The 18,347-nt window shown below is 43.1% G+C and overlaps 2 protein-coding genes across 2 annotated transcripts in view; one reads left to right on the top strand and one right to left on the bottom strand.

Annotated features, from left to right (window-relative positions):
* The window catches only part of VRK2 (VRK serine/threonine kinase 2), a 90,316-nt gene extending 75,027 nt beyond the window's left edge, over positions 1-15,289 (top strand). Inside the window, exons 10-12 of the mRNA XM_045294208.1 lie at positions 613-779; positions 6,720-6,887; positions 14,932-15,289. Of these exons, the coding sequence (XP_045150143.1) occupies positions 613-779; positions 6,720-6,887; positions 14,932-15,258 (662 nt within the window). The 3' untranslated portion in view covers positions 15,259-15,289. The remainder of the gene's footprint in view (positions 1-612; positions 780-6,719; positions 6,888-14,931) is intronic.
* Positions 12,068-18,347, bottom strand: part of FANCL (FA complementation group L) — a 154,150-nt gene continuing 147,870 nt past the window's right edge. Inside the window, exons 14-16 of the mRNA XM_030886650.2 lie at positions 17,281-17,397; positions 15,833-15,904; positions 12,068-15,365 (exon numbers count right to left, since the gene is read on the bottom strand). Coding sequence (XP_030742510.1) covers positions 15,330-15,365; positions 15,833-15,904; positions 17,281-17,397 — 225 coding nt within the window. The 3' untranslated portion in view covers positions 12,068-15,329. The remainder of the gene's footprint in view (positions 15,366-15,832; positions 15,905-17,280; positions 17,398-18,347) is intronic.

The following is an 18,347-nucleotide window of genomic DNA, read 5'->3' as shown; positions in this document are numbered from 1 at the left end:
AATGGGCTGTTACAATCACAAGTGAAAACACTTGGTTTTGACGAAGGAGCGCTGGTGGCACAGGAGTGAAGCACTCGGCTCGTAACTGAAAAAGTTAGCAGTTCGAATCCACCATCTGTTTTGAAAATGAAATACTTGATCTACTCCCAGAAAGATTTAAGCTTTGGAAACACTCCTGTCCCACAGGGACTGTCGCAGTGAGCCAGAACTGACGCAAAGGCGATGTTTTTTAATGGTGTTTTTGAAGGTTCAACATAAAATCGACAGCATGAAGCATGTCTGTACTATCATATTCTCCATGTAGCTCTTAGTAGTTGGCATCCAATGAATTAAAACCACTAACTATAATTATTAAAATTCACTTCCTTCTTTAAGATTAATGAATTGTAAACACTTCAAGAAAGATTTTTTAACATTACCATTTCTCATCTTGTCAAATTTGTAGGTCACTTTTTTTCCCCCCTTTGAATGTCTTTTCACTGATTTGTTTCATTCTTACTGTTTTTAGGGTGTGTATGTGAGAGAGAGAGAGAGAGGGGAAAGATGCGAATATTGGAGTTTCAACAGTTCTTGCTAATTACAAATGACTTGAAAACATTTAATATTTCACAGATGAAATAGCCCAATATTTGGAATGTGCTCATGGCTTAGCATATGATGAAAAGCCAAACTATCAAATGCTCAGGAAAATTCTGAACCCAAGTGGACGACCGTTAGGACCGCTGGAATTTTCTACTAATGGACACAGTGTAAACACGGCTACTACAAGCTATCCAAAAGTGAGTAATGCAGCCCTGAGATTCCTTTCTGTTAACAGAGTTGGTTTAGGCCCTGACATGAGTCTGACAACCCGTTTCTTGCTCATTATATTTAATTCTCATTTCTTGTAATTCAATGCAAGTGCATGATCTCAGCCTTCAGAGAGAAAGTTCCTTGCAAGTTCTTAAAGAGCAGGCTCTGTAGCCTTTTGTGTTCTGTTAGCGGAGCAGGGCGATCCCTGGAGTCCTGGCCAGGGCGAGATGATTACCTCCTACTCTGACTTCACTTCTTTGTTACCCTCTGGTTTCGCCTACCAGCCTGGCCAGAGTTTAGTGAAGATAATGTTCTTGGATTTAACCAAGTTATTTGTATGTGTTGATATTCCAACCTGTAGAAAAAAGAAATTAATAAACTCATATTTAACAGTTACACCTCCTATTTGACCCCGCCATCTTCAAACGGACTCCATCACCAAAAAAAATTACAAAAACGGCTCGCTCCCATGGAGCCAGTTCCATCTCACGGCGACCCTCCAGGACCAGGTAGACAGAACGTCCTATGGGAGCTGCCAAGATAGTAACTCCTCACGGGAGTAGAAAGCCTCATCTTTCTCCAGTGGTTTCAAACCACTGATCTTACAGTTAGTTAGTTGGGCCTTCAAACATCTCTGAAGAGGGTAGCAGACACCTGAGCCCGCTGTTAGCCACAGTACTGGACTGACAAGGAGTTGTCTGATTCTTGATACTATCCATATGCATGAAAAAAGGGGGGGGGGTGGTTTTGTTTGTTTCTTTTCTTTCTTATTTTTCATTTTGCCCCCCGCCACCCCCCCCCATGTGTGTACAATAAGGCAGGGTCAGGATGTCATTCACTTTTAATATTTCTTATGAACTTTGGATCCTCACAAGTGTTCCTGAGCCAAGAATGCAGGATGCACACCAATGTGACTGATAGGCTGCGAGATGACGGGTGAGTCAAGTATCAGTGCACAGATGGTTCTGATTTGCTGAATTTTGTAGCTGCTGCAACTGAAGACATAAAATATCCTTCTAGTCATAAATTAGCTCTTTGGAAGCAAAACCTTGGCACCAGAGCTTTACAACCTTCAATTAGTAGGGAAAGAAGTATTTGAATGACTGTGGTATTGACATCTGTAGTCCTGCATAGTAATCATTCCTAATAGAAGAGAAGATCTGTTTGAGGAGGTTTTGCATGGCTAATTAACTACCAGTGAGAATATGTAATTTTTTCATGATCTTCTGATTGTCACCTTTCTCTCATGGTACAATTACATTTTACTGTAGCGAGTGTCTCACAAACCGATTGTCAGCACTATTTACGTATTGTAGCCGGCAGAGCAAAAGTTCATGTTTAATAAAAAGCCACTGGATTTTGATCTTGCTAATTATGGAAACTTATTTTAACAGTTTTATTGACTTTCGTGTTTTTATGACGTTTGCAACAAAACAAAAGAGTCGCTTCCTCGATGCAGTCTTCGCTAAGCAGTGGTCACCACGTCCTCTACACTCATCCAAGCAAGCTTCTTTCCCCTCGCCTTTTCCTCCTCTGGAGGCTTCAGTTTCATCAACTTAATTGAAATGTAAAAGAAGCCATTTTCAAAACTGATAGCTGCTGTATCCACTGATATAAAATCCTAATTATTATCCACCAAAATTTTCAGTTTCTTCATCAAATAAAGCTTATTGTGAAACCATTTTTATATGCAGAGAACAGAACATAAAACATTTTTTCCCAAAGAGCTTCCATCAAAATATTTTCTTTCTTTTAATTAGAGTACTTTGATTATGAGTCCAAAGAAAGCAGTAACAATAATCTGCATTCCGAAGACCTGAGTTAATTTCTGTTAACACCACAAGCAGCCTGGATGTATGTAGGCAGGGAGATGATTTGAAGATGAATTTCTCGAAATACCAGTATCTATTTAATAATGACTATTTCTCTAATACTTTCAGTGCTCAAATAGATTGACAATGGCACTATCATACAGAACAGTGGTTCTCAACCTTCCTACTGCCGCGACCCTTTAATACAATTCCTCATGTTGTGGTGACCCCCCAACCATAAAATCATTTTTGTTGCTACTTCATAACCGTAATTTTGCTACTGTTGTGAATCGGGCAACCCCTGTGAAAGGGTTGTTCGACCCCCAAAGGGGTTGGGACCCACAGGTTGAGAGCAGCTGATATAGAGGTTTTCCATATATGTTTAAAACCTTAAGTAACTGCTTTGTTAACTTGTGATTTTGTCTTGCTTCCAAAACCAAACTTGAAAATGTTCAAAATCAAAGTACCCCAACATAAGCTGCCCTGTCCTCAGTTTCCCAGAATGACACAAGATGGTTGTACAATAGTTTAGCTTGCCTACCCGGGGTCACTCAAAGGCCAGAATGAATTGTCAGTCGCCTAGCCCCCGAGGTCTCTTATTTCAGTCAGACAGAATTCTCTTATTAGAAACTAAAATATCCCGTTGCTTTAGTTGTTTCACAGACTGGTTAATGAACTTTAGATTTGTACTTTTGGGGGCAAAATACTTAAAGAAGTCTTGGGACCATGAAATGGACAGACCTTTTGCAGATCATGAACAAGTGCTGTCTTTAAGTCTGTCGGTGGGATCTGGAGGTGACTGGGAGCAGGTGCGTACAGTTCCCCTCAAGAGGGAGCTCTTCTCACACTAAATAGCCCTTGGTGGCTTAGCGGCTTAGAAATTGGGCCTCTAACCGAAAGGTTGGCAGTTCGCACCCAGCAGCCACTCTGGGAGAAAGCTGAGGCTGCCTGCGCTCATACAGATTTACAGTCTTGAAAACCCCCTTAAAGGGGCTGTTCTGCCCTGTCCTGTAGGGAAGGCCACTCGGTGGGTTTGTGTAACCAAGACTGGGAGCTTTTTTGGAGATTGGGAAGTTGCACATGCGCCTGGTTCCGTTACTTCAAAATAAGGATCCATGTATGTGATATGGAAGGGCGTGTCCAAATTGTCCCTGGCTCAGGTGTTCGTAGCTGAAGGAACAGTATGTTGCCATGAGCCTTGGTGGTGCAGTGATTAAGTTCTCAGCTGCTAACTAACCAAATCGTTGGCAGCACAAACTTACCAGCTATTCCCTGGGAGAAAAGAGATTGGTCTGCTTTCATAGTATTTATAGTTTTGCCAACCCAATGGGGCAGTGCTACTCTATCCTAGAGGGTCTCTGAGTTGGAATTGACCCAGAGGCAGTGAGGTTGGGCCTGTTGGTTTATAAGTAGTTGCGTCCTGTAACAAGCGTTTGTTCCTTCAGAAGTATGTGCTGATGAGGAACTGGAACACAGCACACCGTTACAATCTCAGCAAACATAAGACCGCCTCAAAAGGAGGTCTTGTTCCCGCACGTAGACTGTGGTCCATAAACTAGGCCTTCTTCTAAAGTTCTCAGACACTCTCACACAAGTACAATTAGGAATGAGAGGTAGTTTCAGAGCGATTGATACATTTTCCATAAAAGTGCAGTCTGGGGCCCTCAGCCTCAGTGGAGAGGATGGTATGCATAGCTGATCACCCCTCATAGTTCTGGCAGCTCCAAGGGGGTGCTGCTGTCACTATTGCCAAGGGGGATCTATTGCCCAGCCTGCTCTGCTGTTCATGGGGATCTGGTCTCTAAAACTGAGTGAGGAGAATCACTTTTCAATAAGAATTCTGAAACTGTTGGTCTCCCTGATGGAGTGCAGGGGCCATACTGGGAAGCCAGCATTGCTGAAGGCCCCAGCTGATACCTTGAATCAGGTCCTTTTTGCGAGCTGTAGCTTCCATCAGCAGTTCCCCCCCTGCCCCTCCTTAGTGCAGCACCTGAGTACTCATGGTCCCTGGCTCACCTGGAGCCATTGTGAGCCCATCTCCCCTCCTCAGGGCACATACCTGGCTGCAGCTCACGAAGGCCGCCCATCAGACGGTAAACGTGTGTCCCCCAATTCACCCTAAATTTGAGGTTCCCACATGGCAAATCCAGAGGTGAAGAGATTGTTATGCATAGTAGCCCTCTTTGGATAGCCCTTTGTACAGCAACATTCTTTCCCAAATGTTAGTTGCCCTCGTGGTGTAGCGGTCATTCAGCGGGCTGCGAGCCACATGGTTGGCAGTTTGAAACCACCAGCAGCAGCTCTGCAGAGAAAGAGCGGGCTTTCTGCTCACGGAACCATGACAGTCTTAGAACCCTGCAAGCGCGGTCGCTATGAGTCAGCATCGACTCGATGGCAAAGGGTTTGGTGTGGTCTGTTATTTTGTATACAAGGAATGTAAAATTCAGATTTGCTATTAAAAGCATATTTGTGGCTTATCAATTTTTAGGAGTTCCAAAGGTGCCCAGATTGTGTAAAAAGCCTTCAGCGCCGATGGCAATGTAAATGAAAAAGACCCTGCTCTCGGTGGTTTCGTTCTTGAACATGACAACACACTCGCATAGTATCCTTCTGTTGGTCTGTGAGCTGTCCAGGGTGTTGTCTAGTTCCTGCTGCACCCCCGAGGGGGGAAACAAAAAAGAATGTTTCCCTCTGGACCCAAGTACAGGTTAAACCTAGTCATCCCACTTGACTCTTTCCTAGCCACTTTAAGGTTTCCCTAGAAATAGAACTCTGCTATACACGGGCTATCACAGCATTAGCTAGAAGTGCCCACGGCAGGTCCACTTCAATGATCGGCCAACTGACAGCACCTCCTGGAGGCCTCCTCTCCAACTCCACCTCACAGAAGGCTACATGGATCACACTGCGGTTTCGGTTTGCATAACTCCATCCGAGGCTGCCACGGCAGGAACTGTGTACATCAACAGCCAGCTTTGTAACAGGATAAAGCAGCAGCCGGGGGAACCCTGAAGTGCCTTTCTTGCCCACGACTTCAGTGGGAGAGAGCGCCAGAGGTGGTCCCACACGAATCTCCCTAACTGCTTGGGAGGGTGGGGTGCTGGGAATAAAGAACCCCCCAGGAGATGGAGAAACATCTCCAACTCACAGGTCACTGAAAGATGGTGCTTGTGCTGTCCATTGATGGCTGGGACTGGGAGAAGAGCAGGGAATAAAGAACGGTACTGTGCCCCCAAACACCCGCAGGCTGCATGGGTACGAAGGGGAGGAAGGCATGAACACAGTTGGCAACAGTAGCCGAACACTGAGAGGCCACAAATTAAGGCTTGGCTTGCCCAGCCCCTGTCATTCATGCTCCACTTTGGCAACTCCACCATTTCCCTTTGTGAGGTTGCTAGCGCAGGCCCCACTCCCAGCTGCTCCCAACGCCAGGGGCCTCCACTGTGGCGGCTCCGTCTCCTGACTGCATTGTGGAGAGTGCTGGGCTCTCTCAAGGTCAGCCAGTCAGTCGGTCCCCAGTTTCTTCACCTTGTCACTTGGGTACTGGTCACAGGCACTGCCACTCATCTTGCAGAAAGCTCGAGTTACCTGCCTCAACACAGTAAGCAGCATCCTAAGCTCTTCTATGTTTGCATTAATTAGGTTCACTTCAGTGATGGGAAACTAAGAGTTTAATTAATAAGAATTTAAACTACAAAGACACACTGGATCCACTCCCAGCAAAGGTTAATAATGAATTCATGTGCAGTTTTAAAATGTGACATTTTTGTTTGGTTTTTCTTTTTTTCTTAAATGTAGTTTTCAATAAGCCAGTTATCTTTAGAGATTATTTCTAGAGCGTATGTAACAGAGGCACTAATTTTAATTGGTCTCATTCTATTGATGAGGAAGGATCTGGATCTTGCCAACAACCATATATATATATACATATATATATATATATATATATCCCCCCCCCTATACTGTACAGTTGTTGCTTTCTTTCTCTTCTAATTCTTCCTTTTTGAAAGTTTGGTGAATTGAGTTAAGAATCTACACATGAAGGTATGCTTTTTAAAAAATTTTATTTACAAACATATTTCCTGTGTGTTTTTTACCATTGTTCTCTGTCAACAGGTTGATGTGGGACAGGCTGCAGCCAAGCAAGTCCACCTGGTGCCGAATAGGTTAAAGGAGAGCCGGGTCTGGGGAGAGACCGGTGTGGAGCCCCGGGCAGCGGGGAGACAAAGGCAGAGCTCCGAGGCAGCGGCTCCGGGTGCACAGCTTCACAGTGGAACTGCTCAGGTGAGAGTGGGCTTTTTTTTCCTTTCCTAATGTTGCATTAGAATATGCCTTTGGGAATAAAGACGTTTTATTCTCTCCTGGGGGCCAAGGTTATATGGTTTTGTTAAATGAGAAAGGACAGCAAATATCCTACCCAGCTGGAAAAAAAAAAAATCAAAGCCGCCGACACCCTTCATCATAGAAACAGAAAGGTACTGAGCGCATCTGCGTGCAGATCGGGCCTCTGTCTTCCTCCTGAGAATGTAATGAAGTGCACTTAAATCTTGCCGTGCCGTCTACGATCCATTAGGGAGGGACTCTTAACATATTCTTTACTTTCACATCGGTTCCTCGAGTCCAACCTGCATAATCAAATGTAAGTGAAGTGTCTCTCGGTCAATATGGTATTTTAAAAGGATGTAGTCTTTGCATCAGGCTCTCCTTTGGGCAGATGGTTACTCACCTTTAGCAGATAACCTACTCGGGCAATGGCGAAAATCCTTCCCATTCTAACCCTTTTTGATAAGAGTGAGACACAGACGATGTATTTATTATATCTGTGGTGAAAAAACAATTTTTTTTCTTTTCAAAGTGCCATTTGGTGTGATTAACTTACCTATCATTTCCCCTAATTTATTTGAGGTAGTTCACATTTTGAAACAGGATGATACCACCCTTCCCCCTAAGGAGAACCGTATGCTGTGCATCTGGCATGTTATTCTCTAGACTTGAGCGCGGGGTTCCGGTCTGAATTTCTTGGTGGCCCAAGAGCAGCAGCGTGCGATAGGTGGGCCTCTCTCATGCAAGCAGAGAGGCACACAGGTTGGTCCGCAAGGAGAGATGGCCTTGGACCACTCGAAGGCGTTCTTTGTAATCATCCTCGTAGAAAACAATCTAGTGGCAGCATTCAGGGTTTTCGGTTTTTCTCCATTTTAAGTTTACAGAGGGAGACGTGCATCTTTAGCCGCAATCAGTCCTCTGTGTGTATACTGCTATAAAACAATAACAGCATCATTCCTTGTTTTTTGTGCTATTGCTCAATTTACATCAGGGGATCTACTTATATTCTACAGTTCCCGTTTGTTCATTGAAAGACAAAAATTGCGTGGTGCATGGGTTCCTTCTCCACTCTTCGTGTGCACCGAATCCCTGGTGTGTTGGGGCAGGGAAGGACCAGGGAGATCCGAAACAAGGAAAGGATTCCCATCATCTGAGGTGGGGTGAAAGGGTGGTGTGACAGCACCTGGGAAGGCCTCACCACCTTTCTCCACCCGCTTCTCCTTCCCCCAGTCCTCTTGGGGCCAGCCACTGTCCTGATTCTCATCGCGGGTTTTGCTCCTTTGAGGATGGACGTCACATACACACACAACACGTACGCCTGTGTCGGGCTCACTGTGCTTTTCCACGATCTGTGGTGGTTTTCCTTTTCTTGGCTGAGTACAACACTGCCTGACTGCTTCCCAATGTACGGGTCCAGTCTCCGATGAATGGACACTGGGATGGCAATGGCTTCTGGCCACCGTGAGTACTGCTGTGAACATGCTGGCACCCCTCACATGTATGAGGGGTGCCCCCCAAACAACTCACTGTGAGTTAGTGCATCCAGTGGTGTCGCCTGGGAAGGTTCTCTCTGGTCACGTGAAATTTAATGTAAAAGCAGTTTCACTCAAACCTTGTTTTTTGTGATGGCCGATTTCAAAGAACAGCGTGTGGCTGTGAAATTTTGTTTCCTGCTTGGGAAAAACGCCACAGAAACTGTTGTGATGTTGAACACAGCTTACAAGGACAGCGCTATGGGAAAAACTATGAATGGTTTTCTCATTTCAAAAAAGGTGACATGTCCATTGATGACAAACCTTGTTCTGGATGTCTGTCAACTTCTCGAAGAGACAAAAATGTCGGCTCTTAGTGCATTTAGAGTTTGTTCTACCAGGTCAGACTGTTACTCAAGCTTTCTATTTATAGGTTCTGAAAAGATTGTGTGCCAGTGTGACAAAAAAGGCCTGATTTCTGGCAGATGGGGGACTGGTTTTGCCACCATGACAATGCACCTGCTCATGCAGCCAGCTCAATGTGCCAGTTTGGGGCAAAAAACAACAAAAAACCAGTGTGCCTTTCTTGCCCCACACACCTTAGTCACCTGAGCTCTCTCCGTGCAACTTTTGTTTCCACAAATGCAGAAGGACATGAAAGGGCAGTGATTTGACACAGAAGTGAAGAAAAAAACGAGGGAGGTGCTGTCAGACATCCAAACAGATGAGTTTGAAAAATGTTTCCAAGAATGGAATCTCAGATTTGACAGATGTATTAAGTGTAATGGAGAGTACTTTGAAGATGATAAGGTTGCTTTGTAAAAGAAATTTAAATACCGTATATACTCGAGTGTAAGCCAACACGAATATCAGTCAAGGCACCTAATTACCACAGAAACGGCATATACCACAAAAACTGTATGTCCCCAGCTTATACATGAGTATATACAGTACATAGCTTTGGGGGGGGGATTCCATTTTGGGGGGTACCCCCTCATATATGAATGAACACACACACACACCAACTCTTGGTATTTTTTCTTATCTCCCATTGATCTGTTTTCTAGTTAAGCCAAGCAAATAAGGTAGAAACTTTAGTCCTTTATTTTAAACCTTTAAAATTATTTCTAAAAAATGAAGTTAAAACTGAACATTTCTTAAGAATGGCTTCATCTATACTCCCACAAATTCTGATTTATGTTTTCATTATTGTTAAAAATATTTTCTAATTTTCCCTGAATTATTCATTGACCTATGCTTGTTTTAGATGTCCATTAATTCCAAAATGTTTTGGAGAATTTGGGTTCACTGATTCGTAATTTAATTCTGTTCTCATCAAAACATATGCATTATTTTAATCATTAAAACATGTTTCATGACCAGCACATGGCACAGCTTGCTATAAGTTTCAAGTGCATTTAGTCCAACCTACTGATCTCTTGTATAGATTGTGGTTTTGGTGTTATGTCTGACTCTTGTTTAAACTGGGGGGAAAATAAGAAAGAAAATTCTATCCTTTCGATAAGTTTAGGAATTTTATATTTCAATCTGTGATTGGCTTTTGAGTTAATTTTATATAAGGTATAAGGCTTAAGTTGAAGGTGTTTTCCTTTTTTGGTCTGTGGATATCCAATTTAATTTGTTGAAAAATTACCCTGTCATTTATTTTGTACTCCTAGCAAGACTTAGTTGACTATACTTGTTTCTAATTCTGTTACGTTGATCTTGGTGAGTATCCGTCCACCACCAGCAATCCCCCGTCCCCCCCATTACCACCCTGTCTTGGGTACTGTGTCTAAGCATCAATATTACAACACTGGGTAGGCATCATTCTCCCAACTTTATTATTTTTTCAAAATTATTTGCGCTATTCTAGTTCTTCTGCTTTTCCACGTTAGAACTCACATCTCTACTATAAAATGATTCCAGCTGGAAATGGCTAAGAATTGCATTAAATTTGTAGGTCAATTGGGGAGAACTGACATTTTCACTCTCTTTAGTCTTACAAATCATGAATTTCTGTCTCTACATTTAGGTTCTTTCACTGGTATTTTGTAGTTTTTACCAGGTCATGTTTTGTTGGATTTATGCCTATTTCAATTTTGGAAGTATTAAAAATTGTATTTCTGGTTTCCGGTTAACAGTGCTGTTTTAAAAGTTTGAAGTTTTTTAAGTTTTAAGTGTTGAACTTATAGCTTGCAACATTCGAAGCCTATTTATTATTTCAAGAGTTTTTGTTTATATCTCTTGGAGTTTTCTATATACACAATATTATCATCTGCAATTAGGAAAAACCACATTTATTCCAGTGTGTGTGCCTTGGTTTTCTTGCCTTATTTCCCCGACTGACTAGGACTCCCAATACTATGTTGAATGCAAGAGTAGACATCCTTCGCTTGCTCCTGATCCTTGGCAGAAAATACCCAGCCTTTCATCGTGCAGTAGCAGCATGTTAACTATAGAAGTCTAGATGCGCTTTGTCAGGTTTAAAGCCGTCCCCTTCTTCTGGTGTACTGAAGTGTCATCAGCTGAGTGTTGGGTTTTGTCAAGGGCTTTGCTGCAGTATTAACTGACATGATCATGTAGCTTTTTCATTAGACTACTGAGATGGTGGATGGTGTTAATTTTTCAAATTTGAAAGCGCCTGTCCATATGGCATATTACTCTTTGTATATACTATTGGATGCAACTGGTCAGCTAGGCTGTTCAGGACTTTCGCATCTGTGTTCACGAGGGCTGTTAGTCGGTAGTTTCCTCTTCCCCACTGTCTGTCGGTTTTTATAAGTAGTGTCATGTGGCCTCAAACAATGACTTTGAAAGTCTACACTGCCCTTCCAGTGTCTGTAGGGGAGTACTGCACTGCTATCTTTTCTTCTTTAAACGTTAGTAGAGGCTCATCAATGGCACATCTTGACCTGTAACCCCCCGCCCCCACGCCCCCTGCCAAAGGTGTGCAGCCACAAACCAATCCCTTTCAAAAGGCGATTTCAGTGACCTACTTCAGGAGTGGGCGTACTCCCAAGTATTCAACTCTGAACTGTGGATGACAGCAGCTATACATGAATGAGTGAGTCTGACTGAGTTCCAGTAAATCTTTATTTATAGCACTAAAATTTGAATTTCCCTACTTAACAAGTGCCATAAAGTACTTGTTCCCCCCACCCCCACCCCCAACCTTTTAGAAATGTAGAATCATCAGCTGGTGGCCTATAAAGAAGCAGGGGGTTGGCTGAATTTGATCCTCTGAACAGTTTGCCAATCTCCGTTTATTTCAACCTCTTGTCGTCATTTGTGGTTTTAGGAACTGGTCCATTTCATCTGAGGTGTCAGACGTGTGGACGTGGGACTGTTCAGTGTTCTCTTATTAAACCCTTGAATGTGCACAGGCTTTGCAGAGATCAGTTTCGTTCCTGTAGCAACAGTCTTGTGTTCCCCTTTTTGTCTTGCTAGAGGTTGACCACTTTATTGATCTTTTCACAGAACCAAGGGTTTTTTTTGTTAGGTTGATTTTATTTTTCTATTAATTTCATTGCTTTCTATACTTTATAGCCACCTTGTGCTTGCTTTGGAATTACTTCTCTCCCCCCCCCCCCTTGTTTTTGGAGGTTGAAATTTAGATTTTTTTCGGTTGCACCTTTACAATTTTTAAATCATTTTATTGGAGGCTCTTACAAATACGGATAACATTCCGTATCAATTGTTTCAAGCATATTTGTACACATGTTGCCATCATCACTTTCTTAACTTAAATTTACTATTTTGAGTCCAAAAAAAAAATTCTTCGTTTAAAAAAAAAAAGAAATTTGGATGATTGACTTCAGATTTTTTTTCTAAGTAATAAGTATTATTTTCCTCTAAGCACTGCACCAGGCATATACCATATTTTAATGTTTGATTTTCATTCAGTTCAGTCGTGTGTGTTTCCCCCCTGAAACTCCTTTAGGACCCATTTAGAAATATGTTATTTTCCAGTATCCGGAGCTTTACCTAGGATTTCCTTCCTTCATCTTGATTTAGGTTCGTTTTCTAGTTTAGGTTGGAACCTTAGCATATTCCAATTGAATCCCTTTTTAAAAAAATAAGCATTTCACACTATAAATGCCCTACCTTTTCTGACTACATACATCCTGTGTAATCGATATGGTCTATCTTCATTTCATCCAGTTCCAAAATACTTTCTTTTCGATGTTTTTATTTTGTTTTCCCTCCTGGGTTTCATAGGCTTGTACTGTATATTTTCAAGTGTTCAAAGATAGATTATCTTATTACTGATTTCTACTTTAAGTTTCTTGTAGTCTAATGAGGTAATTTGTATAATTTCAATTTTTGTTGTGCTAGGGTGTATTTTATGTCCCATGAGGATGTGGCCTACATCTTGGTGAAAGGTCCAAGTGCACTGGCAAAGGTCACGTCCCCAACCGCCTGTGGGTTGAGGTGAAGTGCTCTGACATCAGTTGTGTCCCACTGGGGTCTACCGCGACTCCGTTCTTCTCGTCTTTGCTAATTTGCTCTAGTAGTGATCTCGATTCTGGAGAGCGGGGTGATCTAGTTGGGAGGATGCCCTGTGCACTAGTCTCTCTAGTGTCTGCAGTGGAGGGAAAGAGACCACACGCCCATCATGTATGGTGGGAGTGGTAGACAGGAGGACCCTGCCTCACAATCTCTACAACTCAGGGGGACAGGGCGCCACCTTAGTAGTGTGGAGCTGGTCCTGAGGCCTCCACCGCCACCCAGGGAGGACGTCTACGTCTGCTGCCTGCTTAGTGCAGGGTGGTGCTAGTCTTCCCCAGGCTCCCCCCCACCAGCTCCGCAGCCTCTGGATTGCAGCAGGGAGAGCCAAGAGCTCTGTGCTGGACCAGTGGGATGAGGGAGCGGGTGCAATGGAGAGTGCTGACACACTGCAGGCAGTGTCACTGAGGAACAGCTCCTGTATGAAGTACTGGCTGAAAGGCTAATTTACCAGGTACAATTTCACCCAAAGCAAAATGAAGCATTAAAAAAAGAAGTTAAGTAGGATGATAATTCTAGTGACCCTCTGGGGACACATTCGCCGCAGGTATCGCCAGGAGTCTCCTGTGCTCGCTCTTCCACGGGTCCCAGTACTGGTGACTCCTGATGGGACATGCGGTCATGGTTGGGTTTCTGATGGCCTCTCACTATATTATATCACCACTTCTCTGATGTTTTGGTAGTATTTGAGGGTAGCGGGTTATCCATACTTGAATTACTAGTGCTCTTACAGCCAACGTTTTTCATGCAGATATTAAAAACATGGTACCGCAATGATCTGGGAAAATAATTTGGTATGACTTGATCTGACCTATAAAGAACTTCTCAGGATGAAGATTTTTTTTTAAATGTGTCTTGTAGAACTTTCTCCTTCTTGGACCTTTGCTTAGTTGGCCCTCCCAGATGGATTGTAGGTTGCCCTGGGACCCAGGCCAGGAGACACTGGAGGCACCAGAATAAGGGGTGGGAGGTGGGGTGATAGGAGGGAGTAGGCAACTCATTGCTAGGTCACCCCTCTTGTCCCATTGTCCCCCGCCATTCTGCTTTCTTGACTTCAACTTGGAGTGTTCTGATCCTTGCGTGTGTGTACTTTGTGGGGATAACTGGATGGTGGGACGTACTCACTCCCATCTTCTCCATGTGTTTCATCCCTTATTACTCCCCACTACCTTCAGACCCCAAGATGTGTTGTTAGGATGCTTGATGTTGTTTTCCAGAAAATATCTGAGGCGAGGTTTGTTTTTAATACTCAATCTTTTAGCTCGCTATGTTTCAGTGTGGATATTTTCTTTCATCTGACCTCAAAGTTCACTGACCTTCTCTCTTCAGTGGTGTTAAATCAGGTGTTTATTTATCCATTCACCTTCACATATTGGTTGCTCCCACTTTAGGCAGTTTTGTGTTTCGTCACTATCTATAATGATTGGTCTGTACATGGAGCCTTTGAAAAAGCATGTCACAATATCCGCTCCTGGGACAGTTCCTCCAGCTCTTTCGGCCTTATCCTGAACTCAGTATACAGAGAAAATCCATTTCTAGGATATGCAAAATGCCGAGGCTCGCTATACTGAATATAACTATCCAAAAGCTCTCTGTCTAGGACTGCCTCACTCCCGTAAGATCAAGCCTCGTTTGCATTTCCGCCTTGCCAAGCTGTCAGCTTGAATAGCCTCGCCTACTTTTAGATGAATATATCAGCTTCAGCTCCAGGTACTTGAAGTTAACTTTTAAAAGTAATACTTTTAAAATCTTCTAGTTAGATGTCTATCCCTTTTTAATTAAGAATCAGCCTACCGTATATGGTTTAAAGAACCAATCCAACTGAACAAGTTGGTTGTTGGATGCCAGAGAGCACAAACGCAAAAACCCAGGGTTTCTACCTCAAAAATAATTTATCAGGAAAAATGCAAACCACAAACATCTTGATGGTGTAGAATGAGTTTTGCTGATGAGCATCTCCGAACAGCAGATAACACCAGTACTTGGATGACTCAAAGTTAACAAACTGTACGTATTTTTCTTAGGAAAGTGCAAGGAGAAGACAAAAATATCATGAACTGCAAGAATGTCTGAACGAAGTGAAAAATTCCCGGCAAAAATATATTTGTATACAACCCCCAACTCCATTTTGTGAATACCCTCAAGCTGTCCCCAGGGCACATAAGAACAGCCAAGCAAGACCTCCAGTCTGGGATGGGCCTGGCTCCTCCACGCTGGGCACCGAGGTGGCAGAGTTCAAAAGTCCTTCCCAGTTGACCCACAGTGAAGAGGCCACGACGCAGGTGTATTTTTACAGCTTACTCATACTTTTTCTTTTGATGTTAATATTTCTTGCTTTATATTTACTCTGAGGATATCAAATAAAATCCTTTTGGTAATTTCCAAAGGCCCCTTTTCTTCACAAAAGTGTTGCGGTCTCTTTTCAGGGTTTCCTCCCAGACATTTTCAGCGTAATCGGCTTATAAAAGAGAGAATAGATTTTAAACAAAGCAAACATTCTAAAATTAAATTGCTTCATTCTAGAAACGGTGTCATGTTGCAGTTTGAAAAATAATCTTGTGAAGTGTCAGCTCATCTAGGAAGTCAGTCTGGACTCAGCGACCCCAGAGGACAGGGGATTCGCCCCGGGGGCTCCTGTGTCTGCAGCCATCCATGCAACAGAAAGCCTCAGCTCTAGCCTGAAGGGCTGAGAGATTTGAACTACTGATCTTGAGGCAAACAGTGGCTGACCTTATTTTGATCAACAGGAAATCTGAAAGCTACGTTATTGATAAAGACAATTTATCTTATGGAAACTTTCCTTCGTATTATCTTAAAAATTTAGAAAAGAGAAAAACTTTAAACTTTTCAGTAATCTGCTATGCTATATAGATGTCCTCTAAAACCTAGGCAGACTCTGTCGAAGGTGATAAACAGTTTCCTTACCTTACTACAATACGGACATTCACCAAATATCGTGTTAAAACTCTGTCTGCTGGTCAACAGTCCTCTTAGCCACTGAGAACGAGAAAAGAGAAGACCACTGTGTCAAAATGATCCCAAAAAAAAAGAGTAGAAAGCCCAAAGAGCTTTGCTTTCCTTTTGAATGCAGTAGCTTTTTAAGCCGGAAGATTAACATTCTTAATTATGCTTCTGAAGATCCAGGGCTACCTTTCTAAACCAGTATCAGACTAATGAGATGCTGGGTAACATGAAGAAGTCAGCATGGGATTCTAAGCTGGAGACTACCTGGTTTTCATTAAACTATGGGCCTTTTGAAGAACTTGGTGAAGGGTATGTATCTTCCCTATCCTTAAATGAATACAAAAGCCATGCACACAATTCTATTGGGATCTACACAGACCTTCCCTAAATCCACTAGGCAGAACTTGAGAGCTCATGCTCTAAATGATACCAGGGGACCTTGCAAATGTAAGCCTTGATTCTGGCCTTTCCTTCATCACCAACAATGGATTAAATCTCCTTCCACAAATTACTTGAGGCAGTGGCAGGAGGCAGCCCCTCTTAAAAACTTAAATGAACTTTCATTATTGCAAAAGGAGGTACATGTTCCCTTAGAGGAGCTCTGTAATTGGCCCCGGTATTTTATGATTTTATGTAAAGCAAATTATGTTCCAGTACCTAAGTTTCCCATTGTGAAGTGCAGACGACACTCGCTGCTCTCTTTAACAACAATCACAAAAATAAAAAGGCTACTGAAAGAAAACTGAAAGCTCTATATAAGGCAAGGCGTTAACTATATCGATCCATGTATAATCAATCATATACCAACTGCGCCAGGGTAGTTTGTACAGGGACCAAACGACTTAGAAAGACAGGGCAGCAGCAGAGACGGTAAATGCACAGTAAATAAAACGGGTCTGCCTACGTGTGCAGGGAAGGCTCGCGTGGACCAGTGCATTCTTCTCCATGTCAGAAGTGGGGCTGTTTCGTTTGATGGATGCTGAAGTCCTCCCTGGAAAGCAGCTGCTTTGTAAACTCCATTTCCCTTTCTTCTTCTGACCAGCCCCACCGCCCACCGCCTGGAGGGAGAGTCTGCAGTGCTGTCATGGACGCTACCTGAGCCGCTCCCTCCAAGAGCACAAGGGACCGTCCACTTGAGTTGTCAGGGAGCTAGTTCCCGAGAATATTCTGGATGCGTTTCCTACGTTTGGGGGCTGCTACATTTCAGAAGGTTTCTTCACTAATTAGTAACCATGATGAGAAAATTAAGCACATGTTCACGTGGAAAAAACTGGTAAAGGAGTTCCTGGCAGAAGAGGGTTGCTATTTACTAAACAGATTTTCAGTTCTGTGCAATTGAGCCTGCAGCCTTCCTGTGCTAAGTGTTGGCAGAGAGAAGCGCTGCTGGTGTTACTTTCATTTATTTTTACCTCGTATAAGCATAGTTGATGGAAAGGTTGTCCACACTGGGGGCTATCGCACACTTGATTAGGAATTACACCATCCAGTTGATAAGCATAGCAAATTCCACAATCCATAGTGAAATCCTTCAAAGGAAAATGAATATCGGTGAACATATACTTAAAGCACGCAAGGTGAAATAAGGAGGAATCAATAATATAGTGCTGTCAGTACTACATTTGTATAAATACAGTTTTTGTAGAGATAAAGAGTGCCCTTGAGTTAACTGTAGTAGTCAATGGTGAAAGATAGGATTTGACATTAGCAGTCATTACTAAAATTCTGTAAATAAAAGGATTTAAAAAAAAAACCCTACCACTTTAGTATTCTAGAACTTTAGTTAGCAACTTTGTCAAAAATCAATTCTAGGCTTATTTTTGGAATGGAATGATGTCTATTAATTTTGTAAATCTGTACTGTCCCGTTTTTCAAACACTTGTATCAAACTAATTAGGACTTTATTTCAATCAGCCAACAGTACAGAAAATCCAAGTATCTTATTTGCGACTCCGGGCTTTTCTCCTGTTTTTCAATAAAAAAGATGCCTGTCATTCATCACTTTACTGCAACGAAGACCATGCCAACAGTCTGCTTAGAACCACCAAAGAAAGGGGAACAAAGGTCTTCAGAGTAACTGGTATTTGTAGTTGGGAAGTTTGCTTCACTCTTCCCTTCCTCCAAAGCCCCCTCCCCAGCCTCAGTTTTCTTCGGCACCTAACAGCAGGGCACTTCCCTTTCCGGATGCACACGCCAGACTGCTCACGCAAGACCACCCTTCCCGACTGCTCACGCAAGACCACCCTTCCCGACTGCTCACGCAAGACCACCCTTACCCACTGCTCACGCAAGACACCCTTTACCGACTGCTCACGCAAGACCACCCTTACCGACTGCTCACGCAAGACCACCCTTACCCACTGCTCACGCAAGACCACCCTTACCCACTGCTCACGCAAGACCACCCTTCCCGACTGCTCACGCAAGACCACCCTTCCCGACTGCTCACGCAAGACCACCCTTACCCACTGCTCACGCA

This window comes from Echinops telfairi, unplaced genomic scaffold, assembly GCF_000313985.2.
Source record: "Echinops telfairi isolate 266 unplaced genomic scaffold, ASM31398v2 ScPeMD7_2573;HRSCAF=3158, whole genome shotgun sequence".
In the NCBI taxonomy this organism is placed as follows: domain Eukaryota; kingdom Metazoa; phylum Chordata; class Mammalia; order Afrosoricida; family Tenrecidae; genus Echinops; species Echinops telfairi.
This window is presented reverse-complemented; position numbering and strand designations above follow the sequence as displayed.